The sequence below is a fragment of the Aquarana catesbeiana genome, linkage group LG02 (genome assembly GCF_042186555.1).
Source record: "Aquarana catesbeiana isolate 2022-GZ linkage group LG02, ASM4218655v1, whole genome shotgun sequence".
Lineage (NCBI taxonomy): Eukaryota > Metazoa > Chordata > Amphibia > Anura > Ranidae > Aquarana > Aquarana catesbeiana.
In genome coordinates, this window is record NC_133325.1 from 421,570,611 (window position 1) to 421,597,453 (window position 26,843).

Sequence of the window (26,843 nt, forward strand, 5' to 3'; positions counted from 1 at the left end):
GAAAGACAAATTCTGGTGGTAGGGGACTCAATTCTTAGAAGGACAGAGAGGGCAATCTGTAACAAAGACCTGAAGCACCGAACAGTATGTTGTCTACCGGGCGCTCGGGTTCGGCACATCACGGATCTTGTGGACAGATTACTGGGAGGGGCTGGGGAAGACCCAGCTGTCATGGTGCATATTGGCACCAATGACAAAGTCAGAGGCAGATGGAGTGTCCTAAAGAACGATTTTAGGGACTTAGGAGCTAATTGATGAAAAGGACCTCCAAGGTAGTATTCTCAGGAATACTACCGGTACATCGAGCCACACCAGAAAGGCAGAGGGAGATTAGGGAAGTAATCAAGTGGCTGAAGGGCTGGTGTAGTAAGGAGGGGTTTGGGTTCCTGGAGGACTGGGCCGACTTCTCAGTCGATAACCAGTACTATAGAAGGGACGGACTGCACCTAAATGACTAGTGGTAGGCTGACCAAAGCACAAAAACACAAGGTAAGTATGGTAGCAAGTGCTAGTTGCAATCTCGAAACACCCAATACGAGGACAATATTCGACCGGTCTAAACTATGTGGCATGTTCACCAATGCCAGGAGCATGGCGGACAAGATGGGTGAACTAGAGATACTGTTGTACGAGGAGGATTTGGATTTTGTGGGAATTTCAGAGACCTGGTTCAACAGCTCTCATGATTGGCTGGCAAACATTCAAGGGTATACCCTTTACCGCAAGGATAGAGAGGGTAAAAAAGGGGAAGGGGTATGCCTATATATCAAGTATAATGTACAAGTGAATGTGAGAGATGACATCACTGAGGGAGCTAGGGAGGAGGTGGAATCCTTATGGGTAGAGCTCCAAAGGGATGAAGCTAAGGGGAAAATAATACTGGGAGTATGCTATAGGCCCCCTAACCTGAGGGAGGAAGTGGAGACAGATCTCCTATCACAATTTGGATTAGCAGCAAGGATGGGAAGTGTTATCATAATGGGGGATTTTAACTATCCAGACATAGACTGGGCGGAGGGAACCACGCATTCATTTAAGGCTCGCCAGTTCCTCAATGTCTTGCAGGACAATTTTATGGGTCAGATGGTAGACGCACCAACTAGAAATAAAACATTACTGGATCTACTGATTACCAACAATACAGACCTGATCACAGATGTGGAAATACGGGGCAATTTAGGTAACAGCGATCACAGGTCAATTAGTTTCAGTATAAATCACACAAATAAGAAACATAAAGGGAATACAAAAACACTGAATTTCAAAAGAGCCAACGTCCCTAAATTACAAACCTTGCTAAAAGGCATAAATTGGGATAAATATTAGGAACAAAGAATACGGAGTCCTTTATGACCTGGGGTACGAATACCCTTTTCTGGGTGTACCTATGATCAGACCCAAGTATTTTCTTCATGTTTTTAAGAAGATTCCTCCTAGGTTGAGAATCCAACCTATATATGCAGTATTAGTCCTCTAGTCTCTTATTGCCCTACTTTTTTTTGTGTCTCCCTCCCTTCAGTTGGCATTGCTATGGGACATCCCACATAGTAACTATATGGCTCTGTGTCCCGTGATGTACGATAAGAAAATAGCATTTTTAAAACAGCTTACCTGTAAAATCCTTTTCTTTGAAGTACATCACGGGACACAGAGGTCTCCTCCCTTCTTTGGTATACACGTGTATTGCTTTGCTACAAAACTGAGATACTCCCAGTAGTGGGAGGGGTTATATAGGGAGTGCACTTTTTATCTTAGGGCGTGCCAGTGTCCATCACCTGAAGGTGGCCTATAACCCACATAGTAACTACTTACTACTATGGCTCTGTGTCCCGTGATGTACTTCAAAGAAAAGGATTTTACAGGTAAGCTGTTTTAAAAATCCTATTTTTACAAATCTTCCTTTTCTTTATATGGAATACACAATAATATGTAACATTTTTTTTTTTTTTTTTTTTATTGATGTTGAAAGATGGCAGTTTTAAACATTTCGTGAATTTTCAGGTCTTATAGCCCTAGGAGAAGACCCAGCCCACGGCGTAGACCTTCACCGAGGAGGAGAAGTCCACCTCGCCGTATGCCGCCACCACCTAGGCACAAGAGAAGTAGGAGTCCAGTCAGGCGGTAAGTACTAAAGTTATGAATTGAGAACAGTCTATAAAAACAGTAACTGTTAGATTGTATTGATATTCAAAATCAGTTTTTTTAGAATTCTTTATTTCTGTTAGCATTTTTTAAGTGAGACAGTAGTAGTAGTGTATACCTTTCCTATAGGATTCATTTTTGTGTACTTGGTAGTTAACATTAGCATTATATTTTATGTTTGTGCATGCCTGTGTCAGAGAATTTTTTTTAAGTAACTGTTCAATAAATAATCAAACAGAAGGCGACGCTCTTCTGCATCGGTATCTGGAAGCAGCAGCTCCTCCTCTTCATCAAGGTCACCACCACCTCCAAAGAAACCACCTAAGAGAATGTCCTCTAGCCCACCACGCAAGCCTCGTCGTTCCTCCCCATCTGCAAGTCCTCCAAGAAGACGTTTTAGGCAGTCTCCTCCACCAAGCCCACCTCCAAAAAGGCATTCTCCTTCCCCACAGTCCTCTCGACTCAGAAAGGCACGAGGATCTGTGTCTCCTCCTCGTGCACAAGGTGGGTTTTATCTTCCCTATTTCCTGTTCTTGTATGGACTTTCCCTAATGCTTTGGTTTTGCAAGAACAACTGGTCAGTACGTTTTTTTTTTTTTTTTTATATCTATACCATCTTGTTTCCAGTCCATTGAAAGTACAAGTCTGCAAATGCAGAATTTTCATGAATGCGAGTAAAAACGTTTTATGCTTTTACTGCATATTCCGTTGTGTTAAATTCCCATGAAAATTTTTTCAGCACTTGTATTACTCATAGATCTGTTTTTGATGGACTTTACATAAGACTAAGGATAGTCACAGCTTTTTAGTCCGTTATAGCGAGAGTGGGATTTTTTTTTGTTTTGTGAGATTGTATCCTATGTCATTTTGATTTTGCTCATAGTTTTACCTTGTCATGTTTGATTTAAATATACGTCCTTTCTACCATCTAGTACCAAAACACAAAATTCCAGAAAAGCGGAAGACTCCATCGCCACCTCCAAAACCTCGCAAAAGAGAGACATCTGATTCAGGTGAGTTAATCACTCAGTATCAAGCAATAACATTTTTCAAAGATGGTAATACGCTGAATATTAATGCAGCCTTTCTCAACCTGGGTGCTGTCTAAGTTTATAGTCAAACAAAATCTCCTGCGCTCAAGTGGTGCGACAGCAATGGAAATAGCCTAGAATGTCAAAGGCTCTCAGGCCTTGCTGCCTTCCAAGGGTAAGGGGACACCCAATGGAAACAGTAAAAGAACAAAAAGAGGGCGCACCAACCTTGTGCGTTACCCAAGTGGTATTGAAATCAAAAAGAAGACTATATTCCCAAACAAGTGAATAATAAAAGCATATCAAAGTCCAAAACTGGACGCAGAGCAAAGCAGGCCACCGGGATCACGCCGGAGAACCTTCCAGATGACTGGCACGTTTTGAGGGGTGATCCCCTCTTCCTCAGAGCCCATCTGTGATGCTGCATTGGCCACATAAATATGGTAAATGAGTCTTATCACATGGTCTGCAGACCCATCCCATTAGTGGGTGGAGACGGGAGTGGTCAGAGAGCAAGCCGCATCCTAGTGCATAATGGCATAAAATGCACATGCGGGTCGCCCCTTAGGACTTTAAAGGCAACAATAGAGTAATAAGGAGTAGTTATGTATAAAATGCACAAAAGTGCTACTTTTATTAAATTCATAGAAAAGGTATAAAAATTACAAGAAATACAACTAAATGCAGTTTAACAATATACAGCACGTATCCCGACATGTTTCGGAAATTGGTATGTATTATTCCTTCATCAAGGGGTTTACAGTTGGGTGATCAATCTTTATCTGTAATGTAGATTTAAGCATAGTGAAATAGCAGCATACTATATGAAACTGCTACAATATATTAATTTAAAAACTCTTTAAGTATTTGGGCAATTATACTTACACAGCAGGTTCATAAAAATTAGAACAAAGCAGAAAACAAGCAAATTGTATAGAACAGGCTGGCTGGAAAGTCCGCAGGCAGGCGGGGTGGGCAGCTTCGAGTGCAGGGCTGAATGCTGACACACATTCACAAGAGGCGCCTGATCAGAGTCTGCATAGTGAAAAGGTTAAAAAAAAAAAAAAAAAAAAAGGGGAGTATGTAAATATGTCCTGAATGCAGCTGGAGTAGTCGAGCTGGGATACAAGGACATAGGGATGTCAAATCCCATCAAGATCGATAGCAGTAATAGTTAAGTTACCTGTGTGCTTGACATGTTTCAACAAGACGCAGACCTCTGGGCAGCAGTTCCACAACTGACAAAGCCCAGTGAGTGTCTACGTCTTATAGATGGCTCTGACAGAGGCAGCAGCCTATCAGAGCCATGCCCCAGTTACTCAGCTGTATCGATAACAGCTGTGAGTGGGGCTCAGAGCGTCTCCCTGACGCTGAGGCGCACGGCGTAGCCACGCCCATAGGGGCGTGATGACGTCACGCGCCGCCGCATCACCGGCGGATATTGTATCCCAGCATAGGCTGAATGCCAGGTACGGGGACACTGAAAGGGCTTGCCCGCAATAGGAGGCATAGGGGGCCACGCACAATCGCCGCCCTCCAGCCAAAAGCGGGTGGAGCCTACCCGCCGGGTGTCTGTGTGCAGACATACAGCCCGCACATCAAAAGCCGCGCCATCTAGTGGATGAGAACGTTACAGCCAATCCGTTGTACAGAAATACAAAAAATATAGTACAAAAAGTATATTGTATCGACGAATAATAGTTTAAACATTATAGATGCATATGTTGAGATAAAACAGAAAAAAGGGGAAAGGAAAAAGAAAAAAAGCGAAAAAGAAAAGGGAGAAGAAACTTTTCGTTTTTCTTCTCTCTTTTCTATTCTTTTTTCCTTTTTTTTTTTCTTTTTTTCTTTCCTTTTTCCTTTTTCCTTTTTTCTGTTTTATCTCAACATATGCATCTATAATGTTTAAACTATTATTCGTCGATACAATATACTTTTTGTACTATATTTTTTTGTATTTCTCTACAACGGATTGGCTGTAACGTTCTCATCCACTAGATGGCGCGGCTTTTGATGTGCGGGCTGTCTGTCTGCACACAGACACCCGGCGGGTAGGCTCCACAGGGAGACGCTCTGAGCCCCACTCACAGCTGTTATCGATACAGCTGAGTAACTGGGGCATGGCTCTGATAGGCTGCTGCCTCTGTCAGAGCCATCTATAAGACGTAGACACTCACTGGGCTTTGTCAGTTGTGGAACTGCTGCCCAGAGGTCTGCGTCTTGTTGAAACATGTCAAGCACACAGGTAACTTAACTATTACTGCTATCGATCTTGATGGGATTTGACATCCCTATGTCCTTGTATCCCAGCTCGACTACTCCAGCTGCATTCAGGACATATTTACGTACTCCCCTTTTTTTTTTTTTTTTTTTTTTTTTTTTTTTACCTTTTCACTATGCAGACTCTGATCAGGCGCCTCTTGTGAATGTGTGTCAGCATTCAGCCCTGCACTCGAAGCTGCCCACCCCGCCTGCCTGCGGACTTTCCAGCCAGCCTGTTCTATACTATTTGCTTGTTTTCTGCTTTGTTCTAATTTTTATGAACCTGCTATGTAAGTATAATTGCCCAAATACTTAAAAAAGAGTTTTTGAAGTAATTAATATATTGTAGCAGTTTCATATAGTATGCTGCTATTTCACTATGCTTAAATCTACATTACAGATAAAGATTGATCACCCAACTTTAAACCCCCTGATGAAGGAATAATACATACCAATTTCTGAAACATGTTGGGATACGTGCTGTAAAATCATCCGTTTGACCTTTACAATATAGGCTACAGGGTGTAAGCACTGGGTTGATATATCTACTTTGTATGTGTATTGTAAACGCACAGGTATATTGTTAAACTGCATTTAGTTGTATTTCTTGTAATTTTTATACCTTTTCTATGAATTTAATAAAAGTAGCACTTTTGTGCATTTTATACATAACTACTCCTTATTACTCTATTGTTGCCTTTAAAGTCCTAAGGGGCGACCCGCATGTGCATTTTATGCACATTTTGTTCTTTGACATTTAAGTAAGGATGTTGGCAACGTTCTATACATAATCAACGCTCATGGTTTTCTTTATTCTAGTGCAGGGGTCTCAAACTGGCGGCCCTCCAGCTGTTGCAAAACTACAAGTCCCATGAGGCATTGCAAGGCTGACAGTTACAAGCATGACTCCCTCAGGCAGAGGCATGATGGGGCTTGTAGTTCCGCAACAGCTGGAGGGCCACCAGTTTGAGACCCCTGTTCTAGTGCATAATGGCACATACATAGAAACAGCAATGATAAACAAAACATAGTGTCAGTTGTAAACATACAATATAATATTAAAACCAAATACAGTGAGCAGCAATGGCTAAAAATCAGCAAATGCTGGAAACAAAGCCCCCTGTATATACAGAGTATCCGCACACGCAAAGGCAAAAAAAAAAAAACATATATTGTATATTAAAGGAATAAAAATGTATGAATGGTACCTCTTTTGCATGAAGGACATGGAATCCCAGAGACGCCTCCTATCAGGTGTTACCACGGGTGGCTGATGGATCTGACCATGTAAGCTGGCATGGTGCTGTATATTGTAGTATGTAGTGAATGCATGGTGTGGAACGCACGCCATTACGTTCCACCCGACACTCCCTGCCTCCGAAAAAGACTTCAGAGCCAAAGTTGCGGCTCGGAGTATTGTGGGAAAATCATCTGTATGGTTCCTCTGCACTCAATAAAATAGCAAGCGTGAGAATAGAAAAATAAATAGTCTATAATAAAACGTTAAAAATTTTCCAATATTTGTGATGTCTTCCTAAATCTTCCACCACACCACTATGTGACAGTGATTCCACTCACCAGCTTCCAATGCCTTATACTTCCGTGCTTGGATATAGCGCTTTTAACCACACACACAAGGGGTTAAGTGAATTCCAGACTTCAGCTGTGAACATCAATCAGGATCTCTCCACATGAAAATAATAAAGTGCTCCAAATAGTGTAATAACGTAAAACCAGTTTAATTAAAACATCCTCACTCATTAAACTCACATTAAGTCATTGCATAAAAAGCCAGAAGTGAAAACAGCATTCCTTCAAGCAAGTGATAACAGCAGTATGTATAAGGCATTGGAAGCTAGTGAGTGTGCTATCTGAAGGGAGCGGAATCACTGTCACATAGTGGTGTGGAAGATTTAAGAAGACATCACAAATATTGGATAATTTTGGACGTTTTATTATAGACTCTTTATTTTTTCTATTCTCACACTTGTCACAGGGTGGTTTATATTTATTGTTGCATGTTCAGCAATTTATATTTTACTTTTTTTATTAATTTTAGCGCCACTATTTTTATCTCCTTTTTTTTGGTAGAGGTTTAAATATTTTTCACTTTATTGCATTTTTTAAAATGGCAGCTACACTAATATTAATATATATATATATACCTTTTTTTTCACACGCCCAGTGGTGGTGCTTCAAGTGTAGGCCTGGGGGACTTGCTGACCATTAGTGTTCTGATACAATAGCAAGTCTTGGGAAATACAGCATATCATTAAAAAAAATTGAAACATTCTCAGTAATAATCCTGTGTTGAGACATTCTGCCAGATGAACCCAATTTTATCTTCAGGAAACCACGGGACTTTAGAAGTATTGTGGCCCCTAGCAGGGTACAGAAGGTAAAGGGATCATTAGACAACGGTCAGACAGTTTGGACATCCATATTTGACCAAAAAGGTAGTTGCAAGTGTGGGGTCCACAACTGTGGGACATGTTGTCTTATGTGGCACCGGAAGCGTCACATTGTCGGCACATATGGGAGAACTTTTCCCATTAAGCAATTCATTAATTGCGGTGCATCCTATGTGGTTTATGGGCTTCTTTGTCCATGCAGCTTATTTTATGTAGGCCGCATGTCTAGACCATTGAGGGTCCGAATTTGAGAACATAAGGGTAACATCCATCACAACAGAGACAACTACTCTGTGTGCCATCTTTGTAAAGAGGCACATGGTAGTAATTATTTGTACATGAGAGTTTTTGGGATCAAAGCCATGCCCAATGATTTCGACAATGGCAGACAGTCTGCAGGCCTGAAAGTTATTGGATTTTCACTTTGAATTGTTTAGCGCCTAAAGGCCTTAATGAGGAGCTGGAAACACACAGTTTCATGTAGTACCATCAAGTGCAGCCCAACCCCATTGGGTTGCATATGTTATGCTGTGCCCCCCCCCCTTCTCTCCCCTGTGGTTGGACACTCTCTTCCCACAACAATTGGGTATATTGTGTGGGTTCATACCTATGTCCCTTTGTTCGGTTTTATGCTGTGGAGCAATCTGTCTCTTTTTTTGCTAAAGATGACAGTCATTGGCTTAGCAGGTGCTCACGTGGGTTGCATACATCAGCGCACGGTTCCCCACCGTGTGTGTATGTATGTGTATATTACACGTACACTAGCTCTCACACACTTATGCTCATAAGTTTACATACCCTGGCAGAATTTGATTTCTTAGCCATTTTTCAGGGTATGAATGACAACACAAAAACTTTTATTATCAACTGTTTACTCTTTTTAAATCATAATCGCCACAGAAACTACCCAAATGACCCTGATCAACAGTTTTACATACCACAGTTCCTAATACCGTGTATTGCCCCCTTTAACATCAATGACAGCTTGAAGTCTTTTGTGGTGAGGCTCTTTATCTTCTCAGATTGTAAAGCTTCCCATTCCTCTTGGCAAAAAGCCTCCAGTTCCTGTAAATTCTTGGGCTGTCTTGCATGAACTGCACGTCTGAGATCTCCCCAGAATGGCTCAATGATATTGAGGTCAGGAAACTGTGATGGCCACTACAGAACTTTCACTTTATTCTGCTGTAGCCAATGACAGGTCGACCTGGCCTTGTGTTTTGGATTATTGTCATGTTGGAATGTCCAAGTACGTACCATGTGCAGCTTCCTGGCCGATGAATGCAAATGTTTCTCCGGTATTTTTTTGATAACAACATACTGCATTCATCTTGCCATCAATTTTGACCGCATTTCCTGTGCCTTTGTAGCTCACACATCCCCAAAAGATCGGTGATCCACCTCTGTGTTTCATATTTGGAATGGTGGACCTTTCATCATAGGCCTTGTTGACTCCTCTCCAAATGCAGCCGTTGTTGCTAAAAAGCTAAATTTTGGTCTCATCACTCCAAATGACTTTGTGCCAGAAGGTTTGAGGCTTGTCTCTGTGCTGTTTGGCGTATTGTAAGCGGGATACTTTGTGGCATTTGTGTAGTAATAGCTTTCTTCTGGCGACTTGACCATGCAGCCCATCTTCAAGTGCCTCTTGAAACAGCCACACCAAATAGTCCTGTATTTCACCTGAAGTTATTTGGGGGTTTTCTTTGCATCTCGAACATTTTTTCGGGCAGTTGTGGATGAGACTTTAGTTGGTCAACCGGACCGTGGTTTGGTTTCAACAGAACCCCTAATTTTACACTACTTGAATAGTGTGTGAACACTGCTTGGTATTCTCAATTCCTTGGATATCTTTTTATATCCCTTTCCTGTTTTATACAGTTCAACTACCTTTTCCCGCAGATCCTTTGATCCTTTTGCTTTCCCCATGTCTCAGAATCCAGAAATGTCAGTGCAGCACTGGATGAAGGATGCAAGGGTCTGTCAGGAGTCCATAAACTCATTGACCTTTTTTTATACACACACACACTACAAGCAAACAGATCACAGGTGAGGATTGTTACCTTTCATAGCCGTTCAAACCCCTTTGTGTCAACTTGTGTGCATGTTATCAGGCCAAAATCACCAGGGTATGTAAACTTTTGATCGGGGTCATTTGGGTAGTTTCTGTTGTCATTATGATTTAAAAAGAGTAAACACAGTTGATTGATAATGGCTTCAGCCAAACACTATCCATGAGTAAAAATGTTTTTGTGTTATTCATATTCTCTGAAAAATGGCCAAGAAATAATAAATTCTGCCAGGGTATGTAAATTTATGAGCACAACTGTATACACAGTATCTCACAAAAGTGAGTACACCCCTCACATTTTTGTAAATATTTTATTATATCTTTTCATGTGACGTATTGTGTTACCAATGGTTTGTTTGACTGTGGTCCCAACTGCCTTGAGATCATTCACAAGCTCCTCCCATGTAGTTCTAGGCTGATCCCTCACTTTTCTCATGATCATGCTTACCCTGTGAGACACAATCTTGCATGGACCGAGGGCGATTGATGATGATTTTGTATTTCTTCCGTTTTCGAATAATTGCTCAAACAGTTGTCTCCTTCTCCACCAAGCTCCTTGCTGATGGTCTTGTAGCCCATTTCAGCCTTGTGCAGGTCTACAATTGTGAGCCTGACGTCCTTTGACAGCTCTTTGGTGTTGCCCATGATGGTGAGTTTGATGGAAGAGAGATTCTGTGGACAGGTGTCTTTTATACATATAATGAGTTGTCGTTAGGAGAACCTTCTTAAATTGACTCAACTAATCTGTGTACCACATACTGTAGCCGGTCTCTGGGAGCCAGAATTATTGTTGGTTGGTAGAGGATCAAATACTTATTTTAATAACAGAACTGTAACTCATATTCTAACATTTGTATTATTGGTTGAGATTGTCTTTATCGTTTAAAATACACCTATGATAACAATTATAGACCCTTCATTTCTTTGTACGTGGGCAAACTTCCAATATCTGCAGGGGATCAAATAATTTTCCCCACTGTGTGTGTGTGTATGTATGTGTATATATATATATATATATATATATATATATATAATCTCCCAATAGTGAGTACACCCCTCTCATTTTTGTAAATATTTGATCATATCTTTTCATGTGACAACACTGAAGAAATAACACTTTGCTACAATGTAAAGTAGTGAGTGTACAGCTTGTTTAACAGTGTAAATTTGCGGTCCCCTCAAAATAACTCAACACACAGCCATTAATGTTTAAACCGGTGGCAACAAAAGTGAGTACACCCCTAAGTGAAAATGTCCAAATTTGTCCCAAAATGTCTATTTTGTGTGGCCACCATTATTTTTCAGCACTGTCTTAACCCTCTTGGGCATGTAGTTCACCAGAGCTTCACAGGTTGCCACTGGAGTCCTCTTCACTCCTCCATGACGACATCACGGAGCTGGTGGATGTTAGAGACCTTGCGCTCCTCCACCTTCTGTTTGAGGATGCCCCACAGATGCTCAATAGGGTTTAGGTCTGGAGACATGCTTGGGCAGTCCATCACCTTTACTCTTAGCTTCTTTAGCAAGGCAGTGGTCGTCTTAGTGGTGTGTTTGGGGTCGTTATCATGTTGGAACACTGCCCTGCGGCCCAGTCTCCGAAGGGAGGGGATCATGCTCTGCTTCAGTATGTCACAGTACATGTTGGCATTCATGGTCCCCCCCAAGGAACTGTAGCTCCCCAGTGCCGGCAGCACTCATGCAGCTCCAGACCATGACACTCCCACCACCATGCTTGACTATAGGCAAGACGCACTTGTTTTTGTACTCCTCACCTGGTTGCCGCCACACATGCTTGACACCATCTGAACCAAATAAGTTTATCTTTTTCTCATCAGACCACAGGACATAGTTCCAGTAATCCATGTCCTTAGTCTACTTGTCTTCAGCAAACTGCGGGCTTTCTTGTGCATAGAAGAAGCTTCTTTCTGGGATGACAGCCATGCAGACCAATTTGATGCAGTGTGCAGCGTATGGTCTGAGCACTGACAGGTTGACCCCCCCACCTTCAACCTCTGCAGCAATGCTGGCAGCACTCATACGTCTATTTCCACCATGCTGCAGCTCAGTTTTAGGGTCTTGGCAATCTTCTTATAGCCTAGGCCATCTTTATGTAGAGCAACAATTTTTTTTTAGATCCTCAGAGCTCTCTGCCATGAGGTGCCATGTTGAACTTCCATGGACCAGTATGAGAGTATATAATCTCATTCATATATATATATATATATATATATATATATATATATATATATATATATATATATATATATATATTATTTATATATATATTATTTTCACTAGGACTCAACTTTTTATGTGACAGAGGGGATGATTTAATCAGTTTTGAAGCAGTGGGGAGAGGAGCAGAGCGGCACTAGTGAGAGTTGACAGGCGGGGAGGAGGACACAGGAGAGCTGCAGATAGCAGCATATGACGGAGGCAGGTACACTGACAACAGTGTCAGGGCTTAGCAGCCCTGATATATTGTGGTCAGTGTACAGAGGGGGAGGTAGAAACTGGCAGGATCAGCCAGGTATTTCAGGTGATACAGGGGGCCAAAATACACAGCACAAGCACTGTGCTGTTGTTCATGCTTTAAGGGAACAGAATCCATTTTTTGGGGGGGGGGTTACACACAAACGGTTTTATTATACAATAAGTGTTTTATGGGGGCGTTTTTTGTGTGTGCAAATACTTTGTATATTTGGGGGCTCTGTTTCCAGCATTTGCTGATTTTTAGCCATTGCTGCTCACTGTATTTGGTTTTAAGATTATGTTGCATGCTTACAACTGACACTGTTTTGATTATCATTGCTGTTTCTATATATGTGCCAAATTTGCACTAGGATGCTTTGCTCTCTGACCACTCCCATCTCCACCCACTAATGGGATGGGTCTGCAGACCATGTGATGAGACCCATTTACTATAATTATGTGCCAATACACCATCACAGATGGGCTCTGAAGAAGAGGTGACCCCCCCCCCCCCCTCTAAATGCGCCAGACATCTGGAAGGTTCTCTGGCGTGCTGCTTACAGTCCCAGTGGCCTGGTTGCTCTGCATCCAGTTTTGGACTTTGATATGCCTTTTATTCACTTGTTTGTGAGTATATTTCCTTCTTTTTTGATTTCAATAAATACCACTTGGCTAATGCACAAGGTTGGTGCGCTCTCTTTTTTTTTTTTTTTGTTTTACAGTTCTGTCTAAGTTTGTCGGAGGTGCTGCAGCTTCCTGGTTGAGAGAGGCTGAGGTCGCACTTCCACTGCTCTGCCGAACTGTAAATTGGCACAGCGCAAGCTTGATCGGGACAATAAGTGCAGAACAGTGGCAGGGGGAGCTGTGTTCCTGGGTCCTAACCTTCTCCCTCCCCCTACAGTGCAGTACCTGGCAGTTAGGGTGCAGCTACAGTAATGCAGTTTTTTTAAATGCTATGTGTGTATGTATGTGTGTTATTTTTAATCCTGACCCCTAACTCTGTACGATCTAACAGCATTTTTAGTGATTATTCACAACAGCCGCAAAGGACTACTGCTCCTCTGAAAAGCGATCCTCACGCAGATCATTTTTCTGAGTTATTTGACAGGTGGGGAGGAGATATGTTGCCTCATCATTGCCTGTTTTGGTAAAAATGTGCCTCAACTGCATGGTTTTACTGCCCCCCAGCCTTGTGTATGAACATGCCCTTAGGCTTTGTTCACATCTGTGTAACTGCATGTAGGGCAGTCAATTCATTTTAGTGAGCTGCCTTAAGTCTATGTACCCGGTGCTGTGACACCATGCGGTTTGGCCTGTGTGAAAACATGCTGTTGGCTGATGTGTGGAGGTAGCATTAATAAATGGCCTCACACATGCCTGCTATAGAGCAGAGCCTTTGTGTGTTGGGAACATGCGATTTTGTGTGCTTTCTCGACATGCAGTAATGTGAACCCTAGCAATTGGAGTGCCTCGAAACTGAAAAGACTTTTAAAGGGCGCCATGACTTAAAGGTTGAGAAACACTAATGTGTAGTGTTTTTTTTTCTTTAAAGTGCAGGATTTCAAAATAAGTCAATAGTACTTACCTAGGTGTATGCAGAATCGGTCCCCTGTCTCTCTAAGACCGGTGATTGTTCAGTTCTCCGTCTTCAGTGAGCAGAGAGCCGGTTACTGTCAGGTACTGGCTCTCTGCACTGCCCCTCCAGCGCTCACTGGAGCACCAGACTGTGGAGGGGGCTGGAGTAGCTAGCTCAGTTTCTCCGCAGCACGCTGAGCAGCTGAGCCAGCTGTCGCTCAGGCATCTGGGTAAATGCCAGAAATAAAGTTGAGATCCCTCCAAAGTCTGGACTGGCTGACAGGTGAATCTGGGTAACAGGAGTGCAAAACTAAAGACGCTCCTTTAACCCAAAGAAGTAGGGCCAAAAGACCCCTACTTTGGCCCTACTTCTCCTTTAAGTTAAGAATTTGTTTTTGTAGATGATGAAAAAGGAGGCAAAATGGGAGCGTCAGATTCGGTACAGCAGCGTCGTCAGTACAGAAGACAGAACCAACAGTCGTCCTCTGGTATGAATTCCATCTTATTTTGTTTAGCACAAATTTCATTTTTCTTTATCATACATCATGAGACACAGAGTTGGGCTATTATTCCATACTGGGTTATATATGCCATTTTTAGGTGAAGGGACACTGGTAGACCAAAGTTCTCAGACAGGAAGTCTGCTCCTATATAACCCTTTCCATATAGAATGTACTTGTGTTTTTTTACCAGTGTCTGCAAGGTGGATGGGCATGTTTGAGCTCTCTCGAGCTCCAGGTCTTGAGTCCCAAGAACGGTCATTAAATGAATCAAAGGGCTGACCGATCGGATCCATTTAAAGTAAAGCTTGAATGCTAAAATAAATGGTACCCAAGCTTCACAAAGAAGACACAAGGAATCCTGCAAGGTTTTGCCGGTATGCATAGCGCACAAGAGTTCACGGCTGTGTTGTCAGCCATGGCGAACGCTGCTTTGCCACACAGAACAGGCGCACACAAAGCTGCGCATGCGCTGTAGCTCTAGGGAGGTCTTGTGATGTCTTCAAAAAAGAGGAGCAGGGCTAACACTACAGGGAAGGGCACATCTGTGTCGTCAGTAGCTCCTGAGGAGCCTAGTCGAAACTGTAGTGTTGTATCCCCTGAGAGATCAGAGGCTTCCAGGCAATCTGAGCCGCTGCGCATGTCTGGTATTGTGCCTACTGCCAGGGCTGCTGTTTCAGCCTTTCTCACCGGGGATGATCTGTCCTCAGCTCTAGCCGGGTTAGAGTACAGAATTGCTGGCATGATTGCCTCCATATCGCAGGGTGGCAAGAAGCATGACAGATCCCCCTCCCCTGATCCTCCCAACTTGGAGCAGGAATGGGTTGATGAAGGGGAAGAGCTAAATGCTAAGGATTCTTTGGAGGGTCAGGCAGATGAGTCTGCTTCTGAGGAATCTGGGCCAAAAGATGTCCAGTTGGTATCTGCCTCTCGGTCACAGAGGCTTTTGATCCAGACTTTTACCAAGATGGTTCATTTTGCCTTTAGGTTACCTCCTGCAGAGGTTACGGAGCCCACCTGGTCCTCTTTGGGGTCTCTGAGTCCTCCTCAGGCTGCACAGGCTTTACCCTTGCACCTTGGAGTCACTATTAACCACATGCCAACTGGGCCATAGCCGAAAGACAGCTGCAACGCGGTCGGCTTATTCTGGGTGGGCGTCCGTGGGACGTCCTCACAGAATCGCGCTCCCGCACGCCCCCTGGGGCATGCACCCAGGAACATCCGTGACCCGGCGGATGACGGTAAACAGAAGCTGATTGCGACCATTTACCACGTGATCGCTCCGTCAAATGACGGAGCATCGCTTGTAAACAAACCGGCACCATGTCATGACGCCGGTTCCTCCCTCCACTCTCTGTACAGTGTGAGAGGAGAGGGGGAGAGATCGTTTGCAGCGCTGTGGGCACTATAGATCCAGCCCACAGCGCTGCTCAGTGCCCACATTCTGCCAATACTCTGCAATAAATTTTTTTTTACAGAATTTTCAGTCTTTTTTTGATTTATAGCGCAAAAAATAAAAAACCCAGTGGTGATTAAATACCACCAAAAGAAAGCTCTATTTGTGTGAAAAAAAAGGACAGACATTTCAAATGGGTACAATGTTGCATGACTGAGTAATTTTTATCCAAAGTGTGAGAGCACCGAAAGCTGAAAATTGGTCTGGTTAGGAAGGGGATTTAAGTGCCCAGTGGTCAAATGGTATAGGGCTTCCTTTTCTTTGACCAGTTCAGCTATTCAGCCAGCTGTCACAGCAATTGGAGTCTGCCAGTCCTTAGGCCCCATTCACACCTGAGCGTTTTGTAGTTTGAAGCCTGAAGCTACAAAACGCAGGAGAGGAAAAAAAATCAATTATTCTCTATGGAGATGGTTCATCATCTCCACTCCAAAGCGCCTGAAGCTCAAACAAGTTCTGGAACTTTTTTTTAGGCAGATCTGAGCGTTTTTCTGCTTTTTACATTGGTGACCTTTTTGACCTGTACAAAAACGTGGCAAAAACGCACGACTTTCTACCTGCAAACGCTACGCTCAAATGTGAATGGGGCCTTAAAGAGGAACTGCAGTCTGCTCAATTTGTAATAAAAACATCTTTGCCATTCTGAAGCTTACACACACACACACACACACACACACACACACACACACACAAAACTGGGCAGCTGAAAACTCTCCTCCAGGCCTAACCAGGAGGATGATCCTGCTGAAAGTAGGACAGAATATACCTCAAGCTTTTGCTTCTAGATCCCTTCAAGTATTCGATACAGCAAGTCTCTCGTTTGGCTCTCCTGTCTGTACATATGCGCAGACTTCTGTGGGCTTAAGAACTGGTCAGCTGAGCTTCCCTGTAAGAAGTTGTTGGCAGGGTTCTCCTTCCATGGGGAACGCTTGTTTGGTGATGATTTGGACAAATATATCCAAAAGATCCGGAGGGAAGAGCTCTCTACTTCCTGTGAAGAGAAGGACCAGGCATCCCTCATTTAAAATCTCAGGGACCGCTTCCTCAGATTTCTCATTGCCAAGGCAGTTCCGCCGCCACCAGGGCCAGAAGCAACCCTGGGCCCAAAACTCTTCTAAACCTGGCACCAAGCCCTCCTTTTGAGGGGACACCCCCACTCTATTGGGTGGGGGGGGGCTCCTTCATTTTGTGGACATTTGGAGAACAGTGGTTCAGGACAAGGGGTCACCTTGACAGTATGCATTTACAAGCCAAAATTGCAGGTTTTCCTCAGAGGTTTCTAAGATCCAGCGTTCCTTTGGATCCTCCAAAAATACTTGTTTTAGGCGCTAGATCATTTAGTGCATCGGGGAGTGATTATACAGGTCCCTGTATCCGAAAGGGGTGCAGGCTTTTATTCAAACCTGTTCAGGGTTCAAAAACCAAACTGGGATACTAGCCCATTTCGGATCTAAGATCCCTGAACCAGCATCTATTAATCCAGTCCTTTCGGATGGAGTCAGTCCGCTCGGTAGTAGCGTATTTACACATACCTATCTTTCAACCTCTTCAAAGGTTCCTGCGATTTGCAGTAGAGGAGCGTCATTTCCAGTTTGTGGCGCTGCCTTTAGGGCTTGCCACAGCACTCCGGGTGTTTACAAAGGTCCTAGCACCAGTACTGAGTCTTTTAAGGGCCCAGGGAATTTTGGTGCTCGGATAGCTGGACGACCTCCTGCTCAGAGATCACTTACTGCAGGCCCTAGAACAAAGCATAGCCTGCACAGTGTGGCATTTAGAAAGCCTGGGCTGGGTCATAAATACCGAAAAGTCAGCCTTGAGACCAGCTCACAGTCTGAAGTCTTTAGGTCTGATCCTAGATACGGTCCAGGCAAGGGTATTTTTGCCACCCGTAAAGATCTGTGCTCTGAAGGATAAGGTCGGTCAGGTAAGCGGCACCAGACAACCCTCCATTCGGCTCTGTATGAGTCTTCTGGTAAAGGTGGTGTCCTCCGAGGCAGTTCCGTATGCCCAGTTCTATTCCAGGCCTATACAACACGCCGTCCTGTCGGCTTGGAACAGGAGAGTGCAAGCCCTGGATTTTACCCCATGTCCTTATCTCCCCGAGTGTGTTTAAGCCTAAGCTGGTGGTTGCAGGATCAGAACCTTTTTAAAGGGAAGATTATTCCTCATGTCTTGGAGAGTGCTGACCACAGACGGCAGTCTCTCGGTGGGGGAGCGACCCTAGAGGGGCTCACAGCTCAGGGGAGATTAACAAGGGTGGAGAAGAGCCTGCCCATCAACATCCTGAAGTTGCGGATAGTACGTCTTCAGGACTGCCCTATCGGGGTTCAGTCTGACAATGCCACTGCAAAGTGGCCTTTATAAACCACCAAGGCGGTACCAGGAGCCGGTGAACTTAGGAGGAGGTGAACCACACATTAGCTTGGGCAGAGGGACGTGTGCCGGATCTATTGGCAGTCCATTTCCAGGGGGTAGAGAACTGGAAGGCAGATTATCTCAGCCGCCAGCAGATCTGCCGGGGGGGGAATGGTCCCTACACCCGAACGTGTTCTGGGGGATGGCCAGATGTCGATCTACTGGGAACCAGGTTCCACGACAAGCTACATCAGCTTGTGTCTTGAGCAGGGGATCCTCTGGCAATCAAAGCAGATGCGCTAATAGTTCCATGAAGCCAGTTCTCCCTGGTTTATGCTTCCCCCCCCCCCCATCCCTCTCCTTCCACATTTGTTGCTCAGGATTTGGAAAGAGGGATTCCTTTTACCAGAGATCATGAGATATTCCACTCCAATTTAAAGTCTCTAAATTTGATGGTATGACTATCAAAGCCAGGGTGTTGAGGGATCATGGTATCTCGGGACCAGTGGTGTCTACCCTAGTGAATGTCAGGAAAGCGGTCACTAGGAGGATCTGTTGTAAGGTCTGGAAGACTTTTATTGCTTGGTGTGAAACTAGAAAATGTCATCCTCGGAAATACGTGATTGGAAGAATTCTCTCTTCTACAGTCGGCTGTGGAAATCAGATTGGCTTTGAGTACAATCAGGGGTCAGATTTCGGCCCTGTCCGTATTCTTCCAAAGGCCTTTAGCCTCCCATTCGCTGGTCCGAACCTATATGCAGGGGGCAACTCGTTTGCTTCCTCCCATTAGGTCACCAATCTGTCCTTGAGATCTACAGTGGCTATAAAGTCTACACCCCTGTTAAAATGTCAGGTTTGTGAGATGTTAAAAAAATGAGACAAACATAAATCATTTCAGAACTTTTCCCACCTTTTTAATGTGACCTATAAACTGAACAACAAACTGAAATCTTTTAGGTGGAGGGAAGTAAAAATAAAAATTTAGTTGCAGAAGTGTGCACACCTTTAAACTAATACTTTGTTGAAGCACCTTTTGATTTTATTACAGCACAGTGTCTTTTTTTGGGTATGAGTCTATCTCTTCTTTGCAAAAACATTCCAAATCTGTCAGATTGCAAGGGCATCTCCTATGCACAGCCCTTTTCAGCTCACCCCACAGATTTCCAATGGGATTTAGGTCTGGGCTCTGGCTGGGCCATTCCAAAACGTTAATCATCTTCTGATGAAGCCATTCCATTGTCGATTTGGATGTATGCTTTGGGTCGATGTCATACTGAAAGATGAAGTTCCTCTTCATGTCCAGCTTTCTTGCAGAAGCCTGAAGGTTTTGTGCCAATATTGACTGGTATTTCGAACTGTTCATAATTCCCTCTACCTTGACTAAGGCCCCTGTTCCAGCTGAAGAAAAACAGCCCCAAAGCATGGTGCTGCCACCATCATGCTTCACTGTTGGTATGGTGTTCTTTTGGTGGTGTGCAGTGTTGTTTTTGCCCCAAACATATTTATTGGAATTATGGCCAAAAGCTTCAACCTTGGTTTCATCAGACCATAACACATTTTCCCATGTGCTTTTGGGAAACTTCCGATGTGTTCTTGCAAAATGTAGTCGTACTTAAAGAGTTTTTTCTTCATAAGAATATGGGAGATTGTTGTTACATGTACCACACAGCTAGTACTTGCCAGATATTCCTGCAGCTCCTTTTAATGTTGCTCTAAGCCTCTTGGCAGCCTCCCTGACCAGTTTTCTTGTCTTTTCATCAAATTTGGAGGGATGTCCAGTTGGCATTGTCACTGTTGTGCCATATTTTCCCCACTTGATGACTGTCTTCATTGTGTTCCATGGTATATCTAATGCCTAGGAAATTCTTTTGTACCCTTCCCCTGACTGTACTCTTCCCCTGACTGATACCTTAACAATGAGATCCCTCTGATGCTTTGGAAGCTCTGCGGACCATGGCTTTTGCTGTGGAATGCAACTAAGAAAATGTAAGAAAAGCCCTACTAGAACAGCTGAACTGTATTTGGGGTTTATCAGAGGCACTTTAAATGATGGCAGGTGTGTACTGATTCCTATTTAACATGAGTTTGAATGTGAGTGCTTAATTCTGAACACCGCTACATCCCCAGTTATAAGAAGGTGTACACAATTAGGCCTCATGCACACAGGCTGTTAAAATAACTTTATGAAAACGCCAGTATCTTTGCAGTGATTTTTTTAAAACTTTTTTCAGCTTTTTTTAATGTTTTTGCAATAGCGTTTTTGAGCGTTTTTCCGCGTTAGCGTTTTTAGCGTTTTTTTTTTCAAAAAATTTTTTTTTTTCAATGGATCAAAAACGTTAAAAACGTTGGTGGATGACGTTTTTGAGCGTTTATCAGCCTTAGAGCGTTTTTACAGCTGAAAAACGTCTCTCTGAACCCACCGGTCCTGGTTTTTTTTTTTACAGCTTAAAAACGCCTATGCCATTTGCAGCTCAAAAACGCCTAGGTGGGCATGAAGCCATAGACTAACATAGACAGGCCTTTTTAAGCTGAAAAAAAAGCTCAAAAAAGCAGCTGTAAAAACGTCTGTGTGCATGAGGCCTTATGCAACCACATTGTTTTATTTTTACTTACCAAACACCCCCCCCCCCCCCTAAAATATTTCAGTTTGTTTTTCAATTGAGTTGTACAGTTTATAGCTCACATTAACCACTTATAGACCGAGCCTCTTTCTGAGATTTGGTGTTTTACAAGTTAAAAACTTTTTTTGCTAGAAAATTACTTGGAACCCCCAAACAATATATATTTTATTTTTCGAACACCCTAAACACCCTAGAGAATAAAATGATGTTCATTGCAATACTTTGTCACACCGTATTTGCGCAGCGGTCTTACAAGCGCACTTTTTTGATTTAAAAAATAAGACAACAGTAAAGTTAGCCCTTTTTTTTTTTTTTTTTTTTTTATATTGTGAAAGATAATGTTACAGTGAGTAAATTGATACCCAACATGTCACGCTTCAAAATTGGGCCCGGTCGTGGAATGGTGACAAACTTTTACCCTTAAAAATCTCCATAGGCGACGTTTAAATTCTACAGGTTGCATGTTTTAAGTTACAGAGGAGGTCTAGGGCTAGAATTCTTGCTCTCGCTCTACCGATCATGGCGATACCTCACATGTGTGGTTTGAACACAGTTTTCGTATGCGTTCGCTTCTGCACACAAGCTCGGCGGGACGGGGCGCATTCAAAAAATTTTATTTTGCCTTTATTTTTACACTCTTCTTTAACCACTTCCATACAGGGCATTTTCACCCCCTTCCTGCCCAAGCCAATTTTCAGCTTTCAGCGCTGTTGCACTTTCAATAACAATTGCGTGGTCATACAACACTGTACACAAATGAAATTTTTATCATTTTTTCCCCACTAATAGAGCTTTCTTTTGGTGGTATTTGATCACCTCTGCGTTTTTTATTTTTTGCGCTATAAACAAAACAAGAGTGACAAGTTTGAAAAAAAACACAATATTTTTTACTTTTTGCTATAATAAATATCCAATTTTTTTTTTTTTAAAACAAATTTTTTCCTCAGTTTAGGCCGATTCGTATTCTTCTACATATTTTTGGTAAAAATATTGCAATAAGCGTATGCTGGCGGCGATCTGTGTTTTTTGTCGTGACTGCGATATTGCGGCGGACATATCGGACACTTTTGACACATTTTTGGGACCATTCTCATTTTTACAGCGATCCATGCTATAAAAATGCATTGATTACTGTATAAATGTGACTGGCAATGAAGGGGTTAACCAGGAGGGGGCGCTGTAGGGTTAATCGTGTTGCTAGGGAGTGATTCTAACTGTGGGGGGAAAGGACTCACAAGGGGAGGAGACCGTTCGGTGTTCCTCTGTACAAGGAACACACCATCGGTCTCCTCCCATCTGACAGGACGTGGATCTGTGTGTTTACACACACAGATCCACGGTCCTGCTCGGTTACCGGGCAATCGCGGGTGCCCGGCGGACATCGCGGCTGCCGGGCACGTGCACCGGGACCCCTGGGGGACGTGGAAGGGCTGCCGTCATATGATGGCGGCCCAGGATAACAGTTGCGCCGTCATATGATGGTGGGCAGGCAGCAAATGGTTAAAAAAAAAAAAAAAAAAGTCACTTTTATTCCTATTACAAGGGATGTAAACATCCCTTGTAATAGAAAAAAAGCATGACGGGACCTCTTAAATATGAGATCTGGTGTCAAAAAGACCTCAGATCTCATATTTACACTAAAATGCAATAAAAGGAAAAAAAAATGTTGCTTTAAGAGCTGTGGGCGGAAGTGATGTTTTAATTTCGCTTCCGCCCTGCACTGGTATGGAGACGGGTGGGGGCAATCTTCCCCTCACTCATCTCCATACCAAGCCAGGGAGAGGACCCGATCGCTACCGACGGCTCTGGTAAGCGGCGGGTGGGGTGGGGGCGCCTCTCCTGCCACAGATTTAAAAGTGATCTCACAGCGAGAGATTACTGCATTCCTTAGACGTAGTACGTGAAGTCAGACTTTATTTGTCTTGATCTGTGGACTACTTTTTTTATTTTGCCAGAAGCACCCAAGAAGGGGCAGGCAGCTTCCAAGGCTTCCATTGCCCACTGGGTCTGCCAATTGGTCATTTAGGCCTATAGTCTGAAATGTAAGGCTCATTCTACCAGGGGTGTGGGAACCTCCCTGGGCTTTTCGCCATCAGGTATCTGTGGCTCAGATTTGTAAGGCTGCTACCTGGTCTTCAGTGCATACCTTTACAGGATTTAATCAGGTGGATGTTAAAGCAGGCTTTCGGCCGTTGTGTACTACAGGCTGCTGTATAAAGTGTGATGGCTATTTTGCTTTGTTTTGGCAGGGTGTCCCCCTCCCCTCAAGGCTATTGCTCTAGGACATCCCAGTAAGTAAGGAATAATAGCCTAACTCTTTGTCCCATGATGTATGATTAAAGAAAATTGTTTTTTTTTTTTTTTGTCGTATTTTCCTGTAAATTCCTTTTTCTTTGAATACATCATGGGACACATAGGTCCCTCCCCTCTTTTGGGAATTTGGTGCTTGCTACAAAACTCAAGTACTTCCTGTATAGTAGGGGGGTTATATAGGGGCAGACTTCCTGTCTAAGACCTGTGGTCTACCAATGTCCATTCACCTAAAGATGGCGTATAACACAATAAGTAAGGAATAGTAGCCTAACTCTGTGTCCCGTGATGTATTAAAAAAAAAAAAAGAAAAAAAAGGATTTTACAGGCAAGTATGATAAAAAAAAATCCTGTTTTTTTTTTTTTTTCATTAATTATAGAGTAAGTTCGCGTTCATGCCCATTCCGCACAGTTTATCGTCATCACCTGTGAAAGTTACCTTTAAGAGCCCCCCTCCTATAGAAAATGGCAATCTGAATTGGTGTACCTAAACAATCACACTTGCATATGTCCATGCTACCACTCCTTGCCCTTCAGTCTTTTTAAAGTGTAAGTTCACCTTTACAGAAAATCTGTAAGTTAAACTTACACTGGAACCCCCTCCCCATCACACCTGGTCCTACTGACCTGGAGTCCGGCAATCACCCACTAGGAGACATCGTATAGCAGCTTCACCGGTCTGGGAGACTGCGCCACCCCCTCTGAAGTTTGGCCTCCTTCCTTCACTGGGCCATTCAGAAAGCGCAACGCGCTTCGCACATGTGCAGTAGGGAACCAGACGGTTTCCCTTACCATGAATGACGGTGGCAAAACCCGAGAGCCAATCCGAAAAAATCAGCTGAGGTGTCGACAGGTGTTGCAGCCTCGCTGTGCCCTGTCAAATGCGGCCTCGCTGTGCCCTGTCAAATGCGGCCTCGCTGTGCCCTGTCAAATGCGGCCTCGCTGTGCCCCGTCAAATGCGGCCTCGCTGTGCCCCGTCAAATGGGGCCTCGCTGTGCCCCGTCAAATGGGGCCTCGCTGTGCCCCGTCAAATGGGGCCTCGCTGTGCCCCGTCAAATGCGGCCTCGCTGTGCCCCGTCAAATGTGGCCTCGCTGTGCCCCGTCAAATGCGGCCTCGCTGTGCCCCGTCAAATGCGGCCTCGCTGTGCCCCGTCAAATGCGGCCTCGCTGTGCCCCGTCAAATGCGGCCTCGCTGTGCCCCGTCAAATGCGGCCTCGCTGTGCCCCGTCAAATGCGGCCTCGCTGTGCCCCGTCAAATGCGGCCTCGCTGTGCCCCGTCAAATGCGGCCTCGCTGTGCCCCGTCAAATGCGGCCTCGCTGTGCCCCGTCAAATGCGGCCTCGCTGTGCCCCGTCAAATGATAACGCTGTCTGCCCGGCACTTACCCTATCTCGTGGGGCAGTGGGTGATGGCGACGAGCTGTGTCCTCCATGCGTCTCCTCCCCTCCTCCTGATAGGCGTCCAATCACAGCACCTGTCGTTTCAGCCAATTCGGTGATGGGTAACATGCCTGCACTTCCTGATTGGCGGAGAGGCGGTTCAGTGTTAGAACAGCAAATATTAATTCGGTGTTCTAACACACCTGGGTGAACTGCGAGCGCAATGCTCTGTGCTCGCAGCTCACCTTTTTTGAAGCCTATTAGAGCTTATGGCTCTAATCAGGTGTTCAAAAATACACCCCCGCCGCTGTAATTCAGGCACCCGGCGCCAGAAAAGATGCCGGACGCCTGAATAGGGGGTGGTGGCGGTGGCCATGGATAGATTCAATGCATGAATCTATCCATTCATATAGGGGGGTTGCTGGAGCCAGTGCGTCCCTTAATTAGGGCTGGGGAATTTAAATCTTGAATCGAGTTGAGAGGTCAAATCGATTCAAAATTTAAGCAAATCGATTTTTTTTTTTAGATTTTTTTTTTTAGATTTTTTTTTTTAGATTTTTTTTTTTTTCACCGCACTGGTCCTGAGGCGCTGCGGGCATGAGTTTTTAGGCGAGGCCGGACGCCGCAGACTAGGCCGAGGCCGCGGCCTCGCTTAAAAGCTCATGCCCGCAGCACCTCAGGACCGCCGCTGTTTCCAAAGAAAAAAAAGAACTCGATTTGAATCGCGAATCGAAGATAAGAAAATCTCCCGGCCCTACCCTTAATGGACGCACTGGCACATGCTGAAATCAATGCAAATTCATTAACAGTCTACATCCAGTGAAAGTTTATGTACTGCAAAGTTAGCAGTACATGAACTATCACTAAATGAGGAATGTTTAATAAACTTTTAACATGGATCACTATATTAGGCCAAAATACAGCACTGGTCATACCCCCAGCTCTCAACATTGATGTATTGTGTATGTGCAAGTTGGAGCACATGACATTATATGCTTGTCAAGCACATGCAAAACTACATTACATCTGTTTTTTTTTTTTTGTTTTTTTTTTAAAAAGTAAAGCCTTCTTGCAAGGTCTCAGGGAGTCAGCCTTATTTTTATGAAACCCTGAAAGCTGGTAAAGTGAATTGGCTTCCTGTAATGATCCCCAGAACAGTGCAAGCCTTAGGTCTTTTTGTCCAGGGATAGGTTGAAAAAAAAAATTACCTTGATTTATATGTGACTATCTTCTATTTGTCTTATAGTTATTGTGATTGAAGTCTGATTTCTGCAATTTTATAGACTCTGGATCATCCTCCTCTTCAGAGGATGAGAGACCAAAGCGCATTGCAGTAAAGAATGGAGAGGTTGGCAGAAGGCGCAGGCATTCAACCTCAAGAAGCCCTTCACCTTCAAAGAAGAGACCTCGGGATCCATCTCCACGGTACTTTTTATATATAATTTTTTATTTTTTTTTCGCAGAATGCACATTTTAATTTGTTTTTTAGGTTATAATGAGCTTGAAACTGTTTATTTCCTTTTTGCTGTCAGGATGCAGACTGTGAAAAGGTGGCAGTCACCTCTTCTTAAAAGGTTGGTTTAGGCATGGCTATTGTCATCTTGCTGCAGGTGTAGGTAATTTTTAGTGACTGAGCAGACCACCACTCTTTTGTGTTTTTTTTTTGTTTTTTTATATATATATAAAAAGTATTTCCATCATTGCACTGCTGCAGCCTCTCCCCAACCCACCGTTCGATCTTCTCCCCGAACTCACTGTCGCAATAAAATTTTTAAAAATGGCTCTGCCCACCTGGCCACGTCATTCATTCAGAGTTCTGTGAATGGGAGAACTCTGTTCATTGTTTCTTCCTGCATTGCACCTGCAATCTGCTGATCATGGGTGCAGCGATTTCCAGCCTCCTAGTAAAAAAAAATAAAATATATATAATAAATGAACTTTTTTTTTTTACCCGCAAAAAGATGTGCATTTATTTATTTATTTTTTTTTAAAGGTGAACTTATTCTTTAACTTTGTATTTAATATTTTCCTAAACAGCAAGCAATAATAGCCAATATGCCCATTTGCGTGGAAGGTTAATTTTCACTAAATGGTTTGTTCTTTACTCTGCATTCTCTTGAGCCTTGGGTAATTTCATTGGCTCCTCCATTTTATTTTAGTATTGTTATTGTCTTTATCTCTTCTCAATTTAAATTGGACATTCTTTGCAAATTATTAATCCTGCTTTCTGTTCTGTCTCTGGGACAGAAAGTGAAGTGAAATCTCCCC

The 26,843-nt window shown here is 43.6% G+C and overlaps 1 protein-coding gene across 1 annotated transcript in view; it reads left to right on the forward strand.

Annotated features, from left to right (window-relative positions):
* Positions 1-26,843, forward strand: part of SRRM1 (serine and arginine repetitive matrix 1) — a 68,655-nt gene that overhangs the window by 32,511 nt on the left and 9,301 nt on the right. The window contains exons 8-13 of the mRNA XM_073615467.1: positions 2,002-2,121; positions 2,381-2,646; positions 3,075-3,155; positions 14,360-14,446; positions 25,859-26,000; positions 26,108-26,149. Of these exons, the coding sequence (XP_073471568.1) occupies positions 2,002-2,121; positions 2,381-2,646; positions 3,075-3,155; positions 14,360-14,446; positions 25,859-26,000; positions 26,108-26,149 (738 nt within the window). The remainder of the gene's footprint in view (positions 1-2,001; positions 2,122-2,380; positions 2,647-3,074; positions 3,156-14,359; positions 14,447-25,858; positions 26,001-26,107; positions 26,150-26,843) is intronic.